At 39.4% G+C, this 21,617-nt stretch overlaps 1 protein-coding gene across 2 annotated transcripts in view; it reads right to left on the bottom strand.

Moving 5' to 3' along the window:
* The window catches only part of LOC133605530 (uncharacterized), a 345,893-nt gene that overhangs the window by 40,269 nt on the left and 284,007 nt on the right, over window positions 1–21,617 (bottom strand). For both annotated transcript variants that reach the window (XM_061958830.1, XM_061958831.1), the window contains exons 34-43: window positions 19,525–19,578; window positions 19,395–19,448; window positions 19,239–19,283; window positions 15,009–15,059; window positions 14,802–14,846; window positions 13,529–13,555; window positions 12,389–12,442; window positions 6,627–6,671; window positions 1,624–1,668; window positions 1,463–1,525 (exon numbers count right to left, since the gene is read on the bottom strand). In XM_061958830.1, coding sequence (XP_061814814.1) covers window positions 1,463–1,525; window positions 1,624–1,668; window positions 6,627–6,671; window positions 12,389–12,442; window positions 13,529–13,555; window positions 14,802–14,846; window positions 15,009–15,059; window positions 19,239–19,283; window positions 19,395–19,448; window positions 19,525–19,578 — 483 coding nt within the window. The remainder of the gene's footprint in view (window positions 1–1,462; window positions 1,526–1,623; window positions 1,669–6,626; window positions 6,672–12,388; window positions 12,443–13,528; window positions 13,556–14,801; window positions 14,847–15,008; window positions 15,060–19,238; window positions 19,284–19,394; window positions 19,449–19,524; window positions 19,579–21,617) is intronic.

The following is a 21,617-nucleotide window of genomic DNA, read 5'->3' as shown; positions in this document are numbered from 1 at the left end:
GTGTGTAAAGGATATCACCACATGGGCTCAGGATCACTTCAGAAACCCACTGTCAGTAACTACAGTTGGTCGCTACATCTGTAAGTGCAAGTTACAGGTTACTAGGCCACCTACTCAGTGGCCTAGTGGTTAGAGTGTCCGCCCTGAGATCGGTAGGTTGTGAGTTCAAACCCCGGCCGAGTCATACCAAAGACTATAAAAATGGGACCCATTACGTCCCTGCTTGGCACTCAGCATCAAGGGTTGGAATTGGGGGTTAAATCGCCAAAAATGATTCCCGGGCGCAGCACCGCTGCTGCCCACTGCTCCCCTCACCTCCCAGGGGGTGATCAAGGGGATGGGTCAAATGCAGAGGACAAATTTCACCACACCTCGTGTGTGTGTGACAATCATTGGGACTTTAACTTTAACTTTAACTTAAAACTCTCCTATGCAAGGCGGAAACCGTTTATCAACAACACCCAGAAACGCCGTCGGCTTCGCTGGGCCTGAGCTCATCTAAGATGGACTGATACAAAGTGGAAAAGTGTTCTGTGGTCTGACGAGTCCATATTTCAAATTGTTTTTGGAAACTGTGGACGTCGTGTCCTCCGGACCAAAGAGGAAAAGAACCATCCGGCGCAAAGTTGAAAAGCCGGCATCTGTGATGGTATGGGGGTATATTAGTGCCCAAGACATGGGTAACTTACAGATCTGTGAAGGCGCCATTAATGCTGAAAGGTACATACAGGTTTTGGAGCAACATATGTTGCCATCCAAGCAACGTTACCATGGACGCCCCTGCTTATTTCAGCAAGACAATGCCAAGCCACGTGTTACATCAACGTGGCTTCATAGTAAAAGAGTGCGGGTACTAGACTGGCCTGCCTGTAGTCCAGACCTGTCTCCCATTGAAAATGTGTGGCGCATTATGAAGCCTAAAATACCACAACGGAGACCCCCGGACTGTTGAACAACTTAAGCTGTACATCAAGCAAGAATGGGAAAGAATTCCACCTGAGAAGCTTAAAAAATGTGTCTCCTCAGTTCCCAAACGTTTACTGAGATTTGTTAAAAGGAAAGGCCATGTAACACAGTGGTGAACATGCCCTTTCCCAACTACTTTGGCACGTGTTGCAGCCATGAAATTCTAAGTTAATTATTATTTGCAAAAAAAAAAAAAGGTTTATGAGCTTGAACATCAAATATCTTGTCTTTGTAGTGCATTCAATTGAATATGGGTTGAAAAGGATTTGCAAATCATTGTATTCCGTTTATATTTACATCTAACACAATTTCCCAACTTATATGGAAACGGGGTTTGTACATGGAGGGATGTATTTGGCCATGTGGCCCTGGTGTCATGCACTTGTTGGAAGAGAACCTTCAGAGGGTGTTTGTTTAGGCCTGGACCTGCTGCTAAGGGGTTGTGGGAACATGTAGCTATGATTAGAAGGACAACCAAATACATGTGGATGCTTACAGCAACACCTTGGGGTCCCTCGGGTCCCGGGAATCCTGTCTCCCCGAGTGGCCCCCTCTCACCCTGTCAGAGAAGAGAGACGAGCCAACGTGTCAGTCGGCGGTGATAAAGGAATGACGAGCGGATTGACAGCTCAAAGGGAACCAGAGGCTGCCGCTCACCGGTTCTCCTGGGATCCCTGGTTCTCCCCGTGGGCCGGGCTTCCCCTGTCAATCAAAAGGCAAAAGAAGGGAACAGTCAGTGTTTGACAGACCCTCAATGGTGTCATATCTAGAGCACCTCCACAGCTCATTTATAATACAAGCAAGCTGTCTTCTATTGCTGCAGAGCACCAAGACACCACAGGTTTATGTCTGGGCTGGTAATTATCATGTGTAGTGTTGTGGAACCTTGGGACAACACAGTTGATCAGGCTGAGAAATGAGTTGGCCAGAACACACTGGTCTCGATTTTAGGTAGACGTGCACGATTCAATGAGCACTAGTTCGAGAGCTGGAATAAGATTGTTTATAGTTGTTGTAGTAAGTTAAAGTTAAAGTCCCGTCACCCTTGATCACCCCCTGGGAGGTGAGGGGAGCAGTGAGCAGCAGCGGTGGCCCCACCCGGGAATCATTTAACCCCCAATTCCAACCCTTGATGCTGAGTATCAAGCAGGGAGGTAATGGGTCCGATTTTTTTATAGTCTTTGGTATGACTGGGCCGGGTTTGAACTCACAACCTACCGATCTCAGGGCGGACACTCTAACCACTAGGCCACTGAGTAGATTGCTTTGCTTAGGGTTTCTCTGCAGGTTTCAACAAGTCATATTTAAGACTTTTTTGAGACCATAATGAATATAATTTAAGACCATTTCATATCTGTATGGACAAAAAAGTAGAAAGACATAAGGGAAAATTAGAGGGCCAGAATGAATTGTAAGTAGCGTATTTTCCGGACCATAGGGTGCACCAGATTATAAGGAGCACTGCCGATTAATGGTCTATTTTTGATCTTTTTCATATATAAGGCGCATTAAAGATTATAGGGCGCATTAAAGGAGTCATATTATATATATATTTTTTTTCTAAATTGAAAACATTTCCTTGTGGTCTACATAACATGTAATGGTGGTTCTTTGGTCAAAATGTTGCATAGATTATGTTTTACAGATAATTTTCAAGCCGCTTTCTGACAGTCGCTTCCGGATGCGCCGTTTTGTGGGCGGTCTTATTTACGTGGCTCACCTTCGACAGCGTCTTCTCCCCGTCATCTTTGTTGTAGCAGTGTAGCGTGCAAGGACGGGAGTGGAAGAAGTGTCAAAAGACAGAGCTAACTGTTTTAATGACATTCAGACTTTACTTAAATCAGTAACGGAGCAGCATCTTCTCATCCGGAAACAACAAGTGTCCCGTGAAAAAACGTCCGACCGGAACTCTCTAATAACTAAAGTTCCTTGGGTGAATAATGTAAACTCACTATACCGGTATGTTTTAGGGCTTTCATGGCGAGTTTACTGACTGATATAAGTAATAACTTTACACTATTTTATATTAGAAATGGCAACAGTGGAGGATGAATGTCCCATAACAAGATAGAGAAAAAGAAGAAGCTTATTTACTACGGCGTCGGCACAAAGGCGGGCACGCGCGATTTTTTAGGCTTTATGCAGATCCCAAATACAGATCAGCAGGTACCAGAAAGTAAGAAAAGTTTCCTTTGCATAATATTGCGAAACAAAACGCCAGATAATGTCTTACCTTATACACACACCATAATAAAACGTGTATGTTTAATGCACAGACAATCCATCAAGCGGTGCGGTTTCATAGCTTACCAAAGTTGTACTAAAACATTTTGATAGATTTTTGAGCGCTGTGTGTAATGTTCTATATTTTCAATGGAAGATATAGAATGTTGGTGTTGTTTACTTGAGTCATATTACCATTATATTGCAGTCTACACGTATCTCTTATGTTTGACTGCCATCTACTGGTCACACTTATCATTAGACCATGTACAATTGCTTTGAGGTCGGTAAGCAAAACCAGAATTATTCCGTACATTAGGTGCACCGGGTTATAATGCGCACTGTCGAGTTTTGAGGAAAAAAAAAAGATTTTAAGTGCACCTTATAGTCTGGAAAGTACGGTATATGACATTTTTCACTGCTCTTTCACATTGGAAAACAAAATGGTTAAACTAACTAAATAGCCATAGAAATGTTTTATTGCAAAAGGTGCAGTGTGCTTCATATCAAGTGTTGTCATGTAACAACAAGCAGAACGTTAGCAATGGTAGAGGAAAGCACAACAATGTATTGTCTGTGAAAGGGACTCTTTGCGTCTCTGCTAAAGCTAAATGGTTAAATTTTGCATTGTTTTTTGTGGCTGAATTGAGCAAACCAATAAAAACAATAACAGTACTACTACTGCACAAAGTTGTGAAACACAGGGAGTGCAGACAGAACGGTTGTCTAAAACGGATTATGGCTTGCAAGCATCAAACAGACTTTGGATGTGAATAATGTAGATACCATTCACATTTGCTCAACTCATTTTGTATCTATTGTATGAATACACATTTACCTGTTTTGCATGACTTCTTTGAAAACTTATTGCTAATAAACAAGGACTAATTTTTACTTAAGCGTGAGAAGAAAACATTCACAAATTTTCCCTGCATTGAGGACTTCATAAATAAAGTTGGTATGGTATGGTATGGTAAACACTAAAAGGGGCTGTTTGCAACATTTACACAAATGCTTAGAGGGCGCTAACTTTCCAATGTGTTTGACACTGTATATTCTGCCCTCTTCTCGTACATAATGACGTAATTATGTGTGTACGTGACACACGTGCATTAGCTTTTGGTGTTGTTAGCTAATAATAGCAATTTGGATAGCTAGCGTTAGCTGTCATTAAATGTATGTTCTATCATAACAACAACATGACTGCAAATTGTTTGTTGCTTCTCATGGACTGCTTTTGTATGTGTTGATGTGACTTTGTGAGTGACCGCCGTAAACAACAATCATTTTATTCAGGCCGGTAAAAATTTGTATTACATGAACTTTGTAATTGTGAAAAATACAGACAATTGTCAAACCAATGTGTTACGTTAAAGGCCTACTGAAACCCACTACTACCGACCACGCAGTCTGATAGTTTATATATCAATGATGAAATCTTAACATTGCAACACATGCCAATACGGCCTGGTTAGCTTACTAAAGTGCAATTTTAAATTTTGCGCGAAATATCCTGCTGAAAACGTCTCGGTATGATGACGTCAGCGCTTGACGTCGCGGATTGTAGAGGACATTTTGGGACAGCATGGTGGCCAGCTATTAAGTCGTCTGTTTTCATCGCAAAATTCCACAGTATTCTGGACATCTGTGTTGGTGAATCTTTTGCAATTTGTTCAATGAACAATGGAGACAGCAAAGAAGAAAGCTGTAGGTGGGAAGCGGTGTATTGCGGCCGACTGCAGCAACAACACAAACACAGCCGGTGTTTCATTGTTTACATTCCCGAAAGATGACAGTCAAGCTTTAGCATTGGCCTGTGGAGAACTGGGACAACAGAGACTCTTACCAGGAGGACTTTGAGTTGGATATGCAGACGCGGTACCGTGAGTACGCATGCAGCTGCGGCTTCCAAACATTTGATCGCTTGCCCGTACGTGCGTGCCGCTATGTGCATGTCACGTACGTAACTTTGGGGACATTGGGGAAATATATGTACTGTATGAACTTTGGGGAGGTGAACGGTACTTTGGGCTGTGGGATTGAGTGTGTTGTGCAGGTGTTTGAGTTGTATTGGCGGGTTATATGGACGGGAGGGGGGAGGTGTTTGTTATATGATTTAAATCTCTTTAAATCACCAAAAATGATTCCCGGGGGCGGCCACTGCAGCTGCTCACTGCTCCCCTCACCTCCCAGGGGGTGATCAAGGGTGATGGGTCAAATGCAGAGAATAATTTCGCCACACCTAGTGTGTGTGTGACAATCATAGGTACTTTAACTTGAATTATTATCTGTCCAATAATCATACTTGCCAACTTTGAGACCTCCGATTTCGGGAGGTGGGGGGCGTGGTCGGGGGTGGGACGGGGGCGTGGTTGAAGGCGGGGGCGTGGTTAAGAGAGGAGGAGTATATTGACAGCTAGAATTCACCAAGTCAAGTATTTCAAACATATATATATACATACATATACATACATACATATACATACATACATACATACATACATATACATACATACATACATACATACATACATTCATACATACATACATACATATACATATATATATATATATATCCTGAAAATATGCAAACAAAACTGTGTTTAGATAATTGATACTTCAAACTTGCATAAATAAATCTTAAGGAATATAACATAACTTGGCTTCTGAGAGCTTCAAAATGTAATGAATAAAATGCTAAAGTTGTTGATAAACAAGCAATTATTTTAATAATTAAATATGGTCATTTTAAATGAATTATTATGATAATTTAAAATTAATTATTTCCAATATGTTTATTTTAATGTATAATTCTATGGCTGGATGTAATAAGGAGTCAGAAAAAATACAAATAAAAATACAATTAATTTTGATGTTTTTAGCAAAATATAGTAAAAATGTATTTAGTTTTTTTTTTTTTTTAATTATTAAATATATTTATTTTTAGGTAAAATAAACATAATAATACAATTTATCTCTAGTCTGGATGATTTAGTTCTTGTCACCCTGTGGTCCTTCCGTCATAAAATAAGGCTGTCCTCACTCAGGTCTGCATGGAGCTGGAGGGGGCGTGGCCTCCAGCTCCGGCTGAAAATCGGGAGTTTTTTGGGAGAATATTTGTCCCGGGAGGTTTTCGGGAGAGGCGCTGAATTTCGGGAGTCTCCCGGAAAATTCGGGAGGGTTGGCAAGTATGCCAATAATAATCATGCACCCCTAATAAAAACACCAAGCTGACATGCATGCTGTTTTTTTGGTCCTTTAAAAATAAATCTCTATATTGTATTGCCTTTGAAAATTAAATATATCAAAATAGCCCTTGCAATTTGTTCTTTTTTAATGCATTGTCCTCAGTGGAAAAGGTTTTGACAACCCTACTCTAATGTACCTGTAGTGTTCAGCAGTGTCATATTTGTTATTATAATAACTGAACAACTTACTAGAGGACCTGATGTTCCAGGTGGACCAGACAGACCGACGTCACCCTGCAAGAAACATTGAAATAATGTCAGCCACTCTACACACAGAATGTATTCAGTAAATTGTCAAGTTACGAAATGGAGATGCATTGACTTCTCATGGCCAAGAACATCGAGGCACTTGAAAGCAACAATAATTTCTATTCATAATCCCAAAAATAGATGAGCAAAACCACTCACACTTAGCATTCGCTCCTTTGACAGCATTCCCCTTAAGGATGTGTTTTTCCAGGATAAGACCCTAAGTAAGATGTTCCACCTCCTCGCCATAGTCAGACACTCTCAACCAACATAATGAGCAAAAATAATTAGCCTGATGAAAGAACTTCTAAGACGTTGAAGCTGGAAAATTTAATGTACGTGATGTGGACTTGACAATAATCAAGACTAATACAAGATTTCGGCTGACAGGTACCATTGATCATCCCAGAACACTTTGACGATAGTCGGCCCCTGTGGTCGCCACAATTGTAAATTGCAATAACTCTAATAAAAATAACAATATTGGACATATGTTAACTACTAAGCAGTGAGGAAAATACAAGACCACCATTTTATATTGCTATTTACCTATAGTTATAGGGATGTCCGATAATGGCTTTTTGCCGATATCCGATATTGTCCAATTCTTTAATTACCGATACCGATATCAACCGATATATACAGTCGTGGAATTAACACATTATTATGCCTATATTGGACAACCAGGTATGGTGAAGGTAAAGTACTTTTTAAAAAAATTTAAAAAATAAAATAAGATAAATTAAAAACATTTTCTTGAATAAAAAAAGAAAGTAAAACAATATAAAAACAGTTACATTGAAACTAGTAATTAATGAAAATGAGTCAAATTAACTGTTAAAGGTTAGTACTATTAGTGGACCAGCAGCACGCACAATCATGTGTGCTTACGGACTGTATCCCTTGCAGACTGTATCGATATACCGTATTTTTCGGAGTATAAGTCGCCCCGGAGTATAAGTCGCACCTGCCGAAAATGCATAATAAAGAAGGAAAAAAACATATATAAATCGCACTGGAGCCCGGCCAAACTATGAAAAAAACTGTGACTCATAGTCCGAAAAATACGGTATATTGATATATAATGTAGGAACCAGAATATTAATAACAGAAAGAAACAACCCTTTTGTGTGAATGAGTGTAAATGGGGGAGGGAGTTTTTTTGGGTTGGTGCACTAATTGTAAGTGTATCTTGTGTTTTTTATGTTGATTTAATAAAAAAAACAAACAAACAAAAAAACCCCGATACCGATAATAAAAAAAACGATACAGATAATTCCCGATATTACATTTTAACGCATTTATCGGTCGATAATATCGGCAGGCCGATATTATCGGACATCTCTATATAGTTATCATCTGTCCAATGACTAGTAGCTTTCTACTTTCAGGCCCTCGCATGTGAGACGTTTGTTGCTACAGTAACCGAGCTTGGAAATGTGGACTGAACTTCGCTTAAAAGGAGCAGCACTAACTGGACCTAGAAGTCAAGCTCAAAATCATGCATAGTTAAAGTACATTTTTATAGTAAATGGAGATCTTTTGTCTGAAAATGGTCTGAAAATTGTGGCGAGATTTGGTAAGATATTGTCTTGAGAGATATTACTTAGACAATATTTGCAACTGTTAATTTTTTTAGGACTGTCGAATTTGACAAGTTAATGCATGCGAATAATCAAAAAAAATATCCCACAAATCAATCAGCGGATGGTAACCTGAAAGGCGGCGTGGATTGTTATACTGTCAGTGATCAGCTCAATGCATACACCAGTGCAAAGATGAGTTAGAAGACTCGCTGGCAAATTTTGCTTCAAAATATACCGCTATGGGACTAAATCTAACGTGTTTGTGTTGTCAATGTTAGATAAATGCTGACATTTATTATTTATGTATTAGTATTTATATTTGAAATGGACTATAAGGCCTCATCTGACCTTCATGAATTCATCATTTTCATCTTTCTGACTGTTGGACACTGTAGACAAAAGCCTGACTTTTAGTGTAAAATTCAGAACACTTTGTTTTTAAATCATGTCGATTCACCTGGGGATAGGCTGATTGGCAACACTAAATTGGCCCTTGTGTGTGAATGTGAGTGTGAATGTTGTCTATCTGTGTTGGCCCTGCGATGAGGTGGCGACTTGTCCAGGGTATACCCCGCCTTCTGCCTTGATTGCAGCTGGGATAGGCACCAGCACCCCCCTTGACCCCGAGAGGGACAAGCGGTAGAAATGGATGAATGGATAGATTTGTGTCTCATTGCTCTGTATTTTATTTACCGCATTTTTCGGAGTATTAGTCGCACCGGAGTATAAGTCGCACCTGCCGAAAATACATAATAAAGAAGGGGTAAAGACATATATAAGTCGCACTGGAGTATAAGTCGCATTTTTTGGGGAAATTTATTTGATAAAACCCAACACCAAGAATAGACATTTGAAAGGCAATTTAAAATAAATAAAGAATAGTGAACAACAGGCTGAATAAGTGTACGTTATATGACGCATAAATAACCAACTGAGAACGTGCCTGGTATGTTAACGTAACATATTATGGTAAGAGTCATTCAAATAACTATAACATATAGAACATGCTATACGTTTACCAAACAATCTGTCACTCCTAATCGCTAAATCCCATGAAATCTTATACGTCTAGTCTCTTACGTGAATAAGCTAAATAATATTATTTGATATTTTACGCTAATGTGTTAATAATTTCACACATAAGTCGCTCCTGAGTATAAGTCGCACTCCAAACTATGAAAAAAACTGTGACTTATAGTCCGAAAAATACGGTACTCAAATTTAAGAAAAAAATATGACCTGCTATTGGCTGTTTATTTACATGGTGGTATCAATGTAGAAATATACTATGTATCAGCCTGATTTGTATAAACTACCCTACACTGTAAATTTGTGGTTGAAATTCAAACTCCCCTGCCTGCTGGAGAAATTGTGGGAATTCAAATGCAAATCACTACCATGTTTTCTGGGACTGCTCCACCATAAAGGACTATTGGAAAGAGATACACCAAGCTCTACAGGATATTTTCAAACGTGAAATACCCCTCAAAAGTAAAAATTAGTTTTTTGGACATGTACCTCAGGACTGGCTGAAGAAAGATAAACACTTAATGAATATCCTACTGGTGGCTTGTAAAAAGACCATTACTAGGAAATGGATATCCCAGGAGAGCCCAACTTTTAAGCAATGGATGGAAACAACAATAGACATATAAAATGGAGAAGATAACCGCCTTCATTAATTATAAATTGGAGAAATTTACTTCATACTGGGAAAATTGGGTCAACTATGTCACGCCCTATAAACCTCACTTTAATTTTTCGAATTAGTGATTGTATTGCAAAAAAAAAAAAAAAAAGAAAAAAAAAGGGGATTACTCCCTACAAGTGTATATGTATGTATGTATATATATGTATTTATATATTTATATATATATGTATGTGTGGGTATATATATATATATATATATATATATAGGTATCTTTTTATATTTTATTTTATTTCTGATTACTATTATTATTAATGTATTATTATTTATTTTTCTCTTTCTTTTTTTTTTCTTCTCTTTGTTTATTTAATTGATGTATTTGTAGATATTACTTTGTTTTTTTTGTTGTTTCTTTCTTTTTTGGGGGGGATGAGTAGTATGGGTGGGATATAAACAAAAATATTTTGACATTTAGGGCAGACAATAGATATATGATTAATGTGAATATAATGTAATGGATAGGAATGTCTGATGCTGGATGTCAATAAAAAAAAAAAGGAAAAAAAAAAAAGGAAATTCAAACCACACAGGTTTACAGGAACTTATATTTCCCGGAACTTTTGGTGGAAAAGTGTTGTTGGGTTTGTTGTGCTGTCATTTTTGGGTGTGCATTGTTATAGTAGTTAGTGTTCTTTCTAGTAGAATTCAAGATTGCAATCATATATTTAACTATAGCCAACCAGGGTGTGCAGGCCACAATTACACCGTAGCGGCAAAGCTCGGATGGTGGAGTGGCCGTGCCAGCAACTTGAGGGTTCCGGGTTCAATTCCCGCTTCCGCCATCCTAGTTACTGCCGTTGTGTCCTTGGGCAAGACACTTTACCCACCTGCTCCCAGTGCCACCTACACTGGTTTAAATGTAACTTAGATATTGAGTTTCACTATGTAAAAGCGCTTTTAGTCACTAGAGAAAAGCGCTATATAAATATAATTCACTTCACTACACTACACTAAACTATGACATTAAAAAGAGGGCCACAATGTTTGCAACCCCTAGTACCGCATTTTTCGGAGTATAAGTCGCACCGGAGTATAAGTCGCACCTGCCGAAAATGCATAATAAAAAAAGAAAAAAACATATATAAGTCGCACTGGAGCACGGCCAAACTATAAAAAAAACTGCGACTTATAGTCCGAAAAATACGGTATATCCTATTTTCTACTGCTTGTCCCTTTCGGGGTTGCGCGGGGTGCTGGAGCCTATCCCAGCTGCACTCGGGCAGAAGGCGTAGTACACCCTGGACAAGTCGCCACCTCATCACAGGGCCAACACAGATAGACAGACAACATTCACACTCACATTCACACACTAGGGCCAATTTAGTGTTGCCAATCAACCTATCCCCAGGTGCATGTTTTTGGAGGAGAGACGACACAAAAGATTTGGTTTACGTCCGTTAACATCGTCTTTGGTCACCAGGCAATATCCATCCAACAAATTAAAAAGTCAACATATGGCCCCATTCTTGGGTGGATCTCGAGAAACAGATTAATCATTTTGCAATGCAGTCTCCTGAAAATGAGGGAAAGCGCCACTTTACATAGCAACGGGCGCTGTGGTCAAAGTTGGAATTTAGGATATTCAACACTCTAATACAGTGATTCTCAACCTTTTTTCAGTGATGTACCCCCTGTGAAATTGTTTTTAATTCAAGTACCCCCTAATCAGAGCAAAGCATTTTTTGGTTGAAAAAAAGGGATAAAGAAGTAAAATACAGCACTATGTCATCAGTTTCTGATTTATTAAATTGTATAACAGTGCAAAATATTGCTCATTTGTAGTGGTCTTTCTTGAACAATTTGGAAAAAAAGATATAAAAATAACTAAAAACGTGTTGAAAAATAAACAAATGATTCAATTATAAATAAAGATGTCTACACATAGAAGTAATCATCAACTTAAAGTGCCCTCTTTGGGGATTGATGAACTTATTTCTAAACATTTCTTCACAAAAAAAGAAATCTTTAACATCAATATTTATGGAACATGTCCACAAAAAATCTAGCTGTCAACACTGAATATTGCATTGTTGCATTGTAATGAATGGAATAGCCTACTTGATTTGATGTTCAGTTTATGAACTTACATTCATATTTTGTTGAAGTATTATTCAATAAATATACTTATAAAGGATTTTTGAATTGTTGCAATTTTTAGAATATTTAAAAAAAATCTCACGTACCCCTTGGCATACCTTCAAGTACCCCCATTTGAGAACCACTACTCTAATACTATCTGCCGGCTAAGGTGGATAGGGCACCCCCCTCACCCAATTTGCCATGTTTCATGTGTCAGGTAAATTATGTCGAATGGGGCCACGCTTCCTACTATATATTGTATATATGTTACAATTATTACAGAGCAGTGATTTTTAATTCAATAAAGGACTTATGTTGTTTTTGCTTACCTTAGCACCAGGTAGTCCTTCAAGCCCAGGTAATCCCATAAGCCCTGGATCCCCCTACAAGTGAAGAAAACACACAATCTAGTGAGTAAAGACAAAAAAAACTAACATTTTTGGTGAAGACTAATATTAGCCCTTTGCAATTTGTGTCTCGCTGTGTCTTAAAGTCAGGTGATGAGGTCTTGGAAGCTGTTACTTTATGGCTGTCAGTCATAGTTAGAACATCACCCGTTTATTAAAATCTGCACGAAACAAGACATCACACGTTTCGATCCCTGCACTCTACACACTCAGTGGGGCATTAATACATGTCATCACGCGTCAATATAAAGATGATCCTGAGGGGACGATACTTCAGGCTCACTGCATGATATTATATGATCAATGACATGTGCTGTCACGCGATGAGATGGAAGAAGAGCCGTCCAATCAGGCTTGCTTTGTGCATGAACTAGAACTGGCCTCCAGTGAGCTCATTTTGGTCAAGCTGCCATGAAAAAAATGCCATTATGTGGAAAAGAGGGGCACCGGGCGCTGACATAGATGGATGGCGCGCGTAATTGTCACACATGTAGATTGTCACGAATAAGGGAACGTGGTTACGGGGAGAACGGAGCAGCCAGGGTGGGATCAGCTGTGAGACGGATTGAGGCAATTCCACCACAGTACGCTGGAGCTGCTCACACAATTTATTAAAATGTCAAATTAACATCCTGGTGAAAAATCACCCGGCAACAAAACAATAAAATCGAAAATTGGCCTGGTGAGGATAAAGAATTCTAGTGGATGGTAGAAGCATTGACTTGTTTCCACTTGTGTGTGCGTGTGTGTGTGTGTATTGTTTTTAGGCATCACGGGTTGGTTGGGCGGGTGAGCATTTGAAGAGCAGAGAAGATTCATGGCTTCCTACGAGGCCAGAAAATGTGGTGCTACTATTTCATATTTGCACGAGACATGAGCGTTTTTTTTGTGTGTGTGTGTATTTGTGTGCTGGAGTTCAGCCCTGGTCGGCTTCAGGGTATGTTGGTTATATAGTGGAGAGTTACACACATTGATAAAAATAAACTGACTTCAGTATTTTGTGGGGGGGAAAAACAACTCAACAATAGATATTTCATAGGGAAAAAAAAAGCTTAAACTCACTGCAAGTCCTTCATCTCCTTTGGGTCCCTTGAAATAAAAAAAAAAAAAGGACAGATTAATGTGAGAATTGCGCCCGCAAAAATCCGAAATATTGTCTGAAATGGCATGCTGCAGCTGTGAAATGTATGGTGTGTATACATACAGTAGTACTAATGTTACATTATAAATGAAGCATATTGTATACCTCGACGTTTTATCAATTTTAGTAATTTCTTCAATTAATATCGGTATAATCACTAAGTCTCTAATAGTCGCTGGGTACAAAAGCACATAACCACTGGAGTATCTAATTGAAGCAAAATCTAAATATAGTGCCATTGTGGCTGTAGGCAACCTTCTGACATATGTAGCTGCTGGTCATCATCCAGCAGCTTTATCTACCTCTGCATGCACTTTAAAATGACAGGTCTGCTACTCAGCTGTTGGTGTAAAACAAATGCGTGTTGAATATCTTGTCTTTGTAGTGCATTCAATTAAATATGGGTTGAAAAGGATTTGCAAATCATTGTATTCCGTTTATATTTACATCTAGCAGAATTTCCCAACTAATATGGAAACAGGGTTTGTACATTGGAGAGATGCTAGTTGATATAATCTGCTGCTTGATTTTTTTTTTACTGATTTCAAATTGATATCAACTGGGTACTAATTGCAGCTTTCTATGCTTGCATCATGTAAATCATGTTTGTACTATGCATGTAATAAATGTAATAAAAAAGGTCTGCATACGATTCTTGTCTAGTGATAGGGATGAAGTTACTCGAAATGTGGCCAATTGATGGAGGCAGCACAGGGAGAAGACGCTCCAACATTTACGTGTGTTTCATGCACCCTATTTGGTTGGTTGCCCGCCCTCAGGTGTCAGTTATGGTTGAAGGCTCACTGCAGAGCCTTTGATTGGATGTCTCCCTAAACCTGATGAGATTACAAACTGCCTGATAAGGAAGAGCAGGGCAGAGGGAATTTCAAAGCAGGTCATTTCAGCTGAACTCCCGCTTCCGTTTGCAAATCGTTGATGTTTTGTGTGTCCCCGGGCAGGTCAGAGGCACCTGTTTGGAAGTCTGGAAGCCTCTTAGCCTTCACCCTCCAAGCAGCGGCCCTCAATGAATGTGACCGTGTGTGATATGAGGGGCCTCAGAAGCAAAGATAACACCGGAGGGCTGATAGGGTTATTTTTTATGCGGCTCTCCGGCACCAACATGTCTATCTGCTGATGCTTCTCCACCGTGCACTTTGAAGGATTTTCCGCAGGCGTAACGTTGATTATACTTACCGGAGCACCAGGAGCTCCGGGGGGTCCTAAAATAGCTCCACCACTCTGAAAAGACATCATTTGGACTTAATGGCTTTCTAATCCACGATACGGGTCAGAGAAATTTTAACCACAGGCACAGACTTTTCCTGCCAATATGATTGATAGCCCCGCACAATGCACTCCATGCATCACCGTATCGCGACGACAATGAGTTAAAGTCTTTACCTGCAGCTTGTACAGGCCGCTCATCCCATTGCCCTCCACATAGGGTGCACCCTGAAAGACAAGCAGCGGTAAATCACAGACCTTCTTCCCTGAGATTCATAGGCATCAAGAGTCAGTACAGTAGGCCCCGGGCGGGTATTTACTGCTAAGCCCTTAAACGCTACACAAGGGCGATCAATAGCTCATTTGGCGATTTCACAATGAGACGGGGTGAGTGAGAACTGTAGACTTCATAAACCATGAGCTATAGTGCTATTTCAGAAAGTGAGAACAACTATTGAGGTGTTTCTTGGGGAGTATTTCGATATCCACTGTTTTTTTTTTTTTTTTTTTTAGATCTGTAATTGAAAGCTTTTAAAATAGAAAGGGAGTCAAGGTGCTCATTTAGAGGCAAGTGGATGCCCGTGCCCTTTTCAGGCCACTGAGCCATCCCCTGTCCTCCCAGACTGCACTTTATGAGGCCAGTGTATGTGTGTGTGTGTGTGTGTGTGTGTTTGGGGAGGTGGGGCGGGGATACATGGAGGAAAGGCAGGTTCAAGGGGACGCCTGATGAATTATAGATTTGCCTTTGGAAGCGCTTACTCACTGGCCTTTCGCACGCAGCAAACATGGTTCAATGCCAATGTGCGGGTTACCCCAATGTCAGTGTATTTGTACTTGTTTGTCATTTTTCACTCCCGTGCTCTGCTAAATACTCTCATAGTGGAGAGAAATAACAGTGGTCGCCTGTAGGGAATCATCTGCCCCTAATTCGTCTCAACTAAAGAGGAGAAACATAACCTTAGAGGAAAATCCAATTTAAAACATTTGTATGCACGTACAACACTTAGAACCTTTAGCATATCAGTATGTGGAATTAAATGATGGAATGGATTAAGTAAAGAAGTTAAACAATGTACTGATATGATCCAGTTTAAGAGGTTGTTCAAAATAATAGTGCTTGCAAAGTGCAAAGAAGAATTATGAGAAATACTTTCAACCTTATTGAAAATAAGATATTCTTCATCTCAGTATGTTAATAATGACTGAATTAATTACATATTACAAAACTTGTGTATACTAATTCACAGATGTTATTTTATTATATAAAAAGGTCAGTAAATGATTTTATATCAGTGGTTCTTAACCTTGTTGGAGGTATCGAACCCCACCAGTTTCATATGCGCATTCACCGAACCCTTCTGTAGTGAAAAATAAAATGTTTTTTTTTCAAATTCAAGACAAAGTTATATGTTTTTGGTAACACTTTAGTATGGGGATCATATTCTAAGTAACAAAGACTTAATTTAGAGTGTTTTGGACACTAGGGAACATATTCTAAGTAACAAAGACTTATTCTAATTTAGAGTTATTTGGTTAGGGTTAGGGATAGGGTTAGAGGGGTAGGGTTATAATAAGGCCATGCCGAATAAGGCATTAATAAGTACTTAATAATGACTACCGTATTTTTCGGAGTATAAGTCGCACCGGAGTATAAGTCACACCTGACAAAAATGCATAATAAAGAAGGAAAAAAACATTTATAAGTCGCACTGGAGGGTTACCCTCATCTCAGCAGCCAAACTATGAAGAAAACCGCGACTTATAGTCCGAAAAATACGGTAGTTAAGAGCCAATATGTTACTAATTTGCATGTTAATAAGCAACTAATGAATGGTGAATATGTTCCCCATACTAAAGTGTTACCATGTTTTTTTTACTGGTGCACAAAATGAACCGTGCATGAACATCACCTTGCTCAAACAACAAAACCAACACAGTGCTTGAACTCACAACAAATTACACACCTGCAAATCAGCGTGACTTCTGTTGTTGCCGTATCCGTAATACGCCGATAGGGAGAAGTTTTTTTATTTACACGATGAGTCGGGTGTGTCTTGACCTCCGCCGAACCCCTGAGCCCGACTCACCGAACCCCTAGGGCAGTGTTTTTCAACCTTTTTTGAGCCAAGGCACATTTTTTACATTGAAAAAATGCGGAGGCACACCACCAGCAGCTGATATTGACAGTAAAAAGTCGTTGTCGCAATTGTTGGATATGACTTTAAAGCATAACCAAGCGTGCATCAATATAGCTCTTGTCTCAAAGTAGGTGTACTGTCACGACCTGTCACATCACACCCTGACTTATTTGGACTTTTTTGCTGTTTTCCTGTGTGTAGTGTTTTACATCTTGTCTTGCGCTCCTATTTTCGTGGCTTTTTCTCTTTTTTTGGTATTTTCCTGTAGCAGTTTCATGTCTTCCTTGACCGCTATTCCCGACACCTACTTTGTTTTAGCAATCAAGAATATTTCAGTTGTTTTTATCCTTCTTTGTGGGGACATTGTTGATTGTCGTGTCATGTTCGGATGTACTTTGTGGACGCCGTCTTTGCTCCACAGTAAGTCTTTACTGTCGTCCAGCATTCTGTTTTTGTTTACTTTGTAGCCAGTTCAGTTTTAGTTTCATTCTGCATAGCCATCCCTAAGCTTCAATGCCTTTTCTTAGGGGCACTCACCTTTTGTTTATTTTTGGTTTAAGCATTAGACACCTTTTTTACCTGCACGCTGCCTCCCGCCGTTTCCGACATCTATGATGCAATTAGCTACCTGCTGCCACCTACTGATATGGAAGAGTATAACGTGGTAAGTCTGCCGATCTCCAGACAGCACAGACACTCAACAACAACACATTTGCGGATTTTTGGTTTGCAAAAAATATTTCTAACCCAAATAGGTGAAATTAGATCATCTCCCACGGCACACCAGACTGTATCTCACGGCACACTAGTGTGCCGCGGCACAGTGGTTGAAAAACACTGCCCTAGGGTTCGATCGAACCCAGGTTGAGAACCACTGTTCTATATATTTGTAAACGCTCTGAAGTGGGAAAGGGGTAGAATTAAATAAGCGTCGCTTCTTCCTACTCCTTTTCGCTCACGATGTAAAGTGAAATGATATGAAATTGTGTGATGTATTATACTGTAAGTGTGTTCATGTTCGAAATAAACTAAAGAAAGAAAGAAAGAAAGAATGGAAATACTAAAGAGTCTAGCTCCATCCTATCTTGCTGATTGTGTTGTACCATATGTCCCGGCAAGAAATCTGCATTCTAAGAACACCAACTTATTAGTGATTCCCAGAGCCCAAAAACAGTCTGCGGGCTATAGAGCGTTTTCTATTCGGGCTCCAGTACTCTGGAATGCTCTGCTGGTAACAGTTAGAGATGCTACCTCAGTAGAAGCATTTAAGTCCCATCTTAAAACTCATTTGTATACTCTAGCCTTTAAATAGACCCCCCTTTTAGACCAGTCGATCTGCCGTCTCGTTTCTGCTCTGCCCCCCTCTCCTGCTAGAGAGGTTATTAGGTGACCACAGAAGAGCGCTAGCTGTTCAAAGTCTGGACCCGGGGTGGACCACTCATCTGTGCATCAGTTGGGGACGTCTCTGCGCTGCTGACTTGTCTCCACTCAAGATGATCCCCTGCTGGCCCCACTATGGACTGGACTCTCACACTATTAACTAGATCCACTCGATGTCCTTTGCACCGGTCGCCCGGGGGGGGGGGGGGTTTCATTGTATCTCCATGGGTTGAGTTTTTTCTTGCCCTATTGTGGGGTCTAATGGATGTAGTTGTGGCTTGTGCAGCACTTTGAGACACTTGTGATTAAGGGCTATATAAATAAACTTTGATTGATTGATTGATTGATTTTCAGCTTCTGCACCCTAAACGGGCTGCAGACAGGAATAAATGCTAAATAAAGAGAGCAAAAGTTTGTTGGGTATTACATACAACACATTTAGTTCAGTCCCCGGACTTGCTTCCTTTCCATTTGTTCTGTCCAGCTCTTCTACGTTTTGTCTTTCGTTTACGTCAGAAATGCTATGTTTGGTTGGCACGGTGGTCATCGATAACCATAAACTCCTTGAAATAAGGTCTTTACATCAAACAAACTGGTTTTCTACCATCTGAAATAAATGCAAAAAATATATCCCGAATTTGCAAATTAAAGTTAAAGTTAAAGTACCAATGATTGTCACACACACACTAGGTGTGGCGAAATTATTCTCTGCATTTGACCCATCACCCTTGATCACCCCCTGGGAGGTGAGGGGAGCAGTGGGCAGCAGCGGTGGCCGCGCCCGGGAATCATTTTTGGTGATTCCGCCTTAATTTGATATTTTTTTTCAACCAACCAAAACTTTGCATGACTAAGTTGTTGGAGAGAAGTTTAAAGAAATATATCTTACTGGAGGTCCTGGAAGCCCAGGTCGTCCTGGAGGCCCTTCATTTCCCTAAAGATTACAAACCAGAAATAATTCTTAGATATCTGATTAAATACATACATTTTCTAACCACAAGACACTACATTTCCAGTTAGACAGTGCTCTGATATATTTTTTTACTTGATCTCCTTTAGTTCCTGTATGACCCACTGGACCAGGCCGACCCATTAGACCCTGCAAGTAAAAGAGAACAGTGACTCCCACAAAACCAAGTATTGAAGAAAGTTTTTTACGTTCATGTGCTTCTTACCTGCTCCCCAGTGCGACCTGTAACCCCAGGGAGTCCAGGAACCCCAGCAGGCCCCTAAAGGACAGACAAGGAAGATTTATCACTTATGTAAAAACAAAATGTTTGTTATACAAACTACAAAGAATTAATTGCAACACACTTATTACAAGTGCAATCAATATTGTTTGGATTATATAATATTATATTTACTCTTATAATGTTTATTATTAGTGCATCAAACAGGGGCTAATCCTCCTGTCTTTGACGCCTTTTGTTTAGAGCTTTAAAAAAGGGGTCCTTGAATGCACCACAGTTCTGTGCTATGACAGGGGTGTCAAACTCGTTTTCCATGAGGGCCACATTGCGGTTATGGCTGTCATCAAAGGTGCCGCTTGTAACATATAAAATTGCCTATGCATTTGATTATTTATATATTTTTCATGTACAATGTAAAAAAAAAAAATTGAAACATCTGTAGATTTTACAGTAAAAAACTGGCAACTCACTAGAATTTTATTGTAAAATTCAAGGTATTTTTTCCCAACATATTACTCTAATTGGAAAACAGTACCACTGTTTTTTTTTTTTTGGCAACTGAGCTGTCAGTTTTTACTGTAAAAACAATGTGGTACCGTTTTTCCATTTACAGTAATACATCGTAAAAACAACTGTAGATTTTATGACATAACTTTACTGTGAAAAATCAGTGGTAGAGTTTTTTGTTTTTTTTACAATTTACAGTAATATGCTGTAAAAACCACTATACATTTTACTGTAAAAAACACCAGTCGGAGTCTCCTCACTTATTTTTGTGCTGATCATTGACCGTTTAGCGGTTAACATAATAGAGCTTTTACGGTCAAAATAAACTGCATGTTTAATCTAAGTGTGCTCATAATTAATATAAAAGTTTTTTGTGATTATTAACATAAGTACAGACCTATTTATTACTTATTGAATTAAATGAAAGAAAAACAATCTTCAAACCTTTACAAAAACTCCAGGCTATGATCATGTGACCCCCCCCCCCCCCCCCCCCCCCCCAAGCGTTTGTGGTCCTGAACAACCGCAAATAGTGTTAAAGCGACTAACCCAAGTCACCAGGGTTAATTTTACCAAGCCAAACATGACAAGTCTGAATGCACTCTGGGTCACATTTTATTCTGCAGATATCTTTAGACTTTTTTGTATTTTGGTGTTATTGAGCCATAAAACCCATCTTTTACCAGGGCAAGACCTGAAACCCAGCCTGTGTAGCTAAACCTTAAAGGTTGACCTATGTTAGGGGTGTCCATAGTTTTTGTCCTGGGGGCCGCATTGGGCTAAAACAATTTGACCGAGGGCTGAAAGCCGACTGCATGTAAAGTAACTATATATATATATATATATATATATATATATATATATATATATATATATATATATATATATATATATATATATATATATGTGTGTGTGTGTCCATATTATATTGATATAATGGATATCTAATTAATAATTAATATAATTGGATATTAAAATTATGTGAAAGTTGAACTCCTATTTTGTTTACTTCCGTGACAACCTTTATAATAACTCAGAAATATCAAACAGCTAAAATGCGCCAAACATGGATATGTGTGGAGATAGTGTTTTGCATTTTTCCCATCATGTTTTGTAATGGGTGAATTTTTTTGTGGTGCATGGGATGTTTTTTTTATAGTATCCACAAATAATTATTGTGTAATGTGTGACCATGTCTGCTGGCATTTTTGTTGGTTCGATTTTTTTTTGCACCATGACTAGAGAAGGTTGTTTGCATTGGGTCAGGTAAATAAGTAAATGCTGCACTTGGTTTCATTCAAAGCATGCTAATTGGTCATAGACCTGAATTACTCATGTTGTCCACAAGATGGCGACAAAGCAGCAGCAAATACATTGACTTTAAAAATGAATTGAAATCTCCCTGCGGCCAGATTCCTCATTAATAACCCACGATGTTTCGCGGACCAAATTGAAGATGCCGGCGGGCCGCAAATGGGTGCAGGCTGTACTTTGGACACCCGTGACCTATGTAATCCTCCTCCGTTCTTTTAGAGCAGGTGTGCTCACACTTTTCAACAGACGAGCTACTT

This window comes from Nerophis lumbriciformis, linkage group LG02 (genome assembly GCF_033978685.3).
Source record: "Nerophis lumbriciformis linkage group LG02, RoL_Nlum_v2.1, whole genome shotgun sequence".
NCBI lineage: Eukaryota > Metazoa > Chordata > Actinopteri > Syngnathiformes > Syngnathidae > Nerophis > Nerophis lumbriciformis.
Note: the sequence above shows the minus strand (reverse complement) of the source record. Positions and strands in the feature narration are given on the sequence as shown.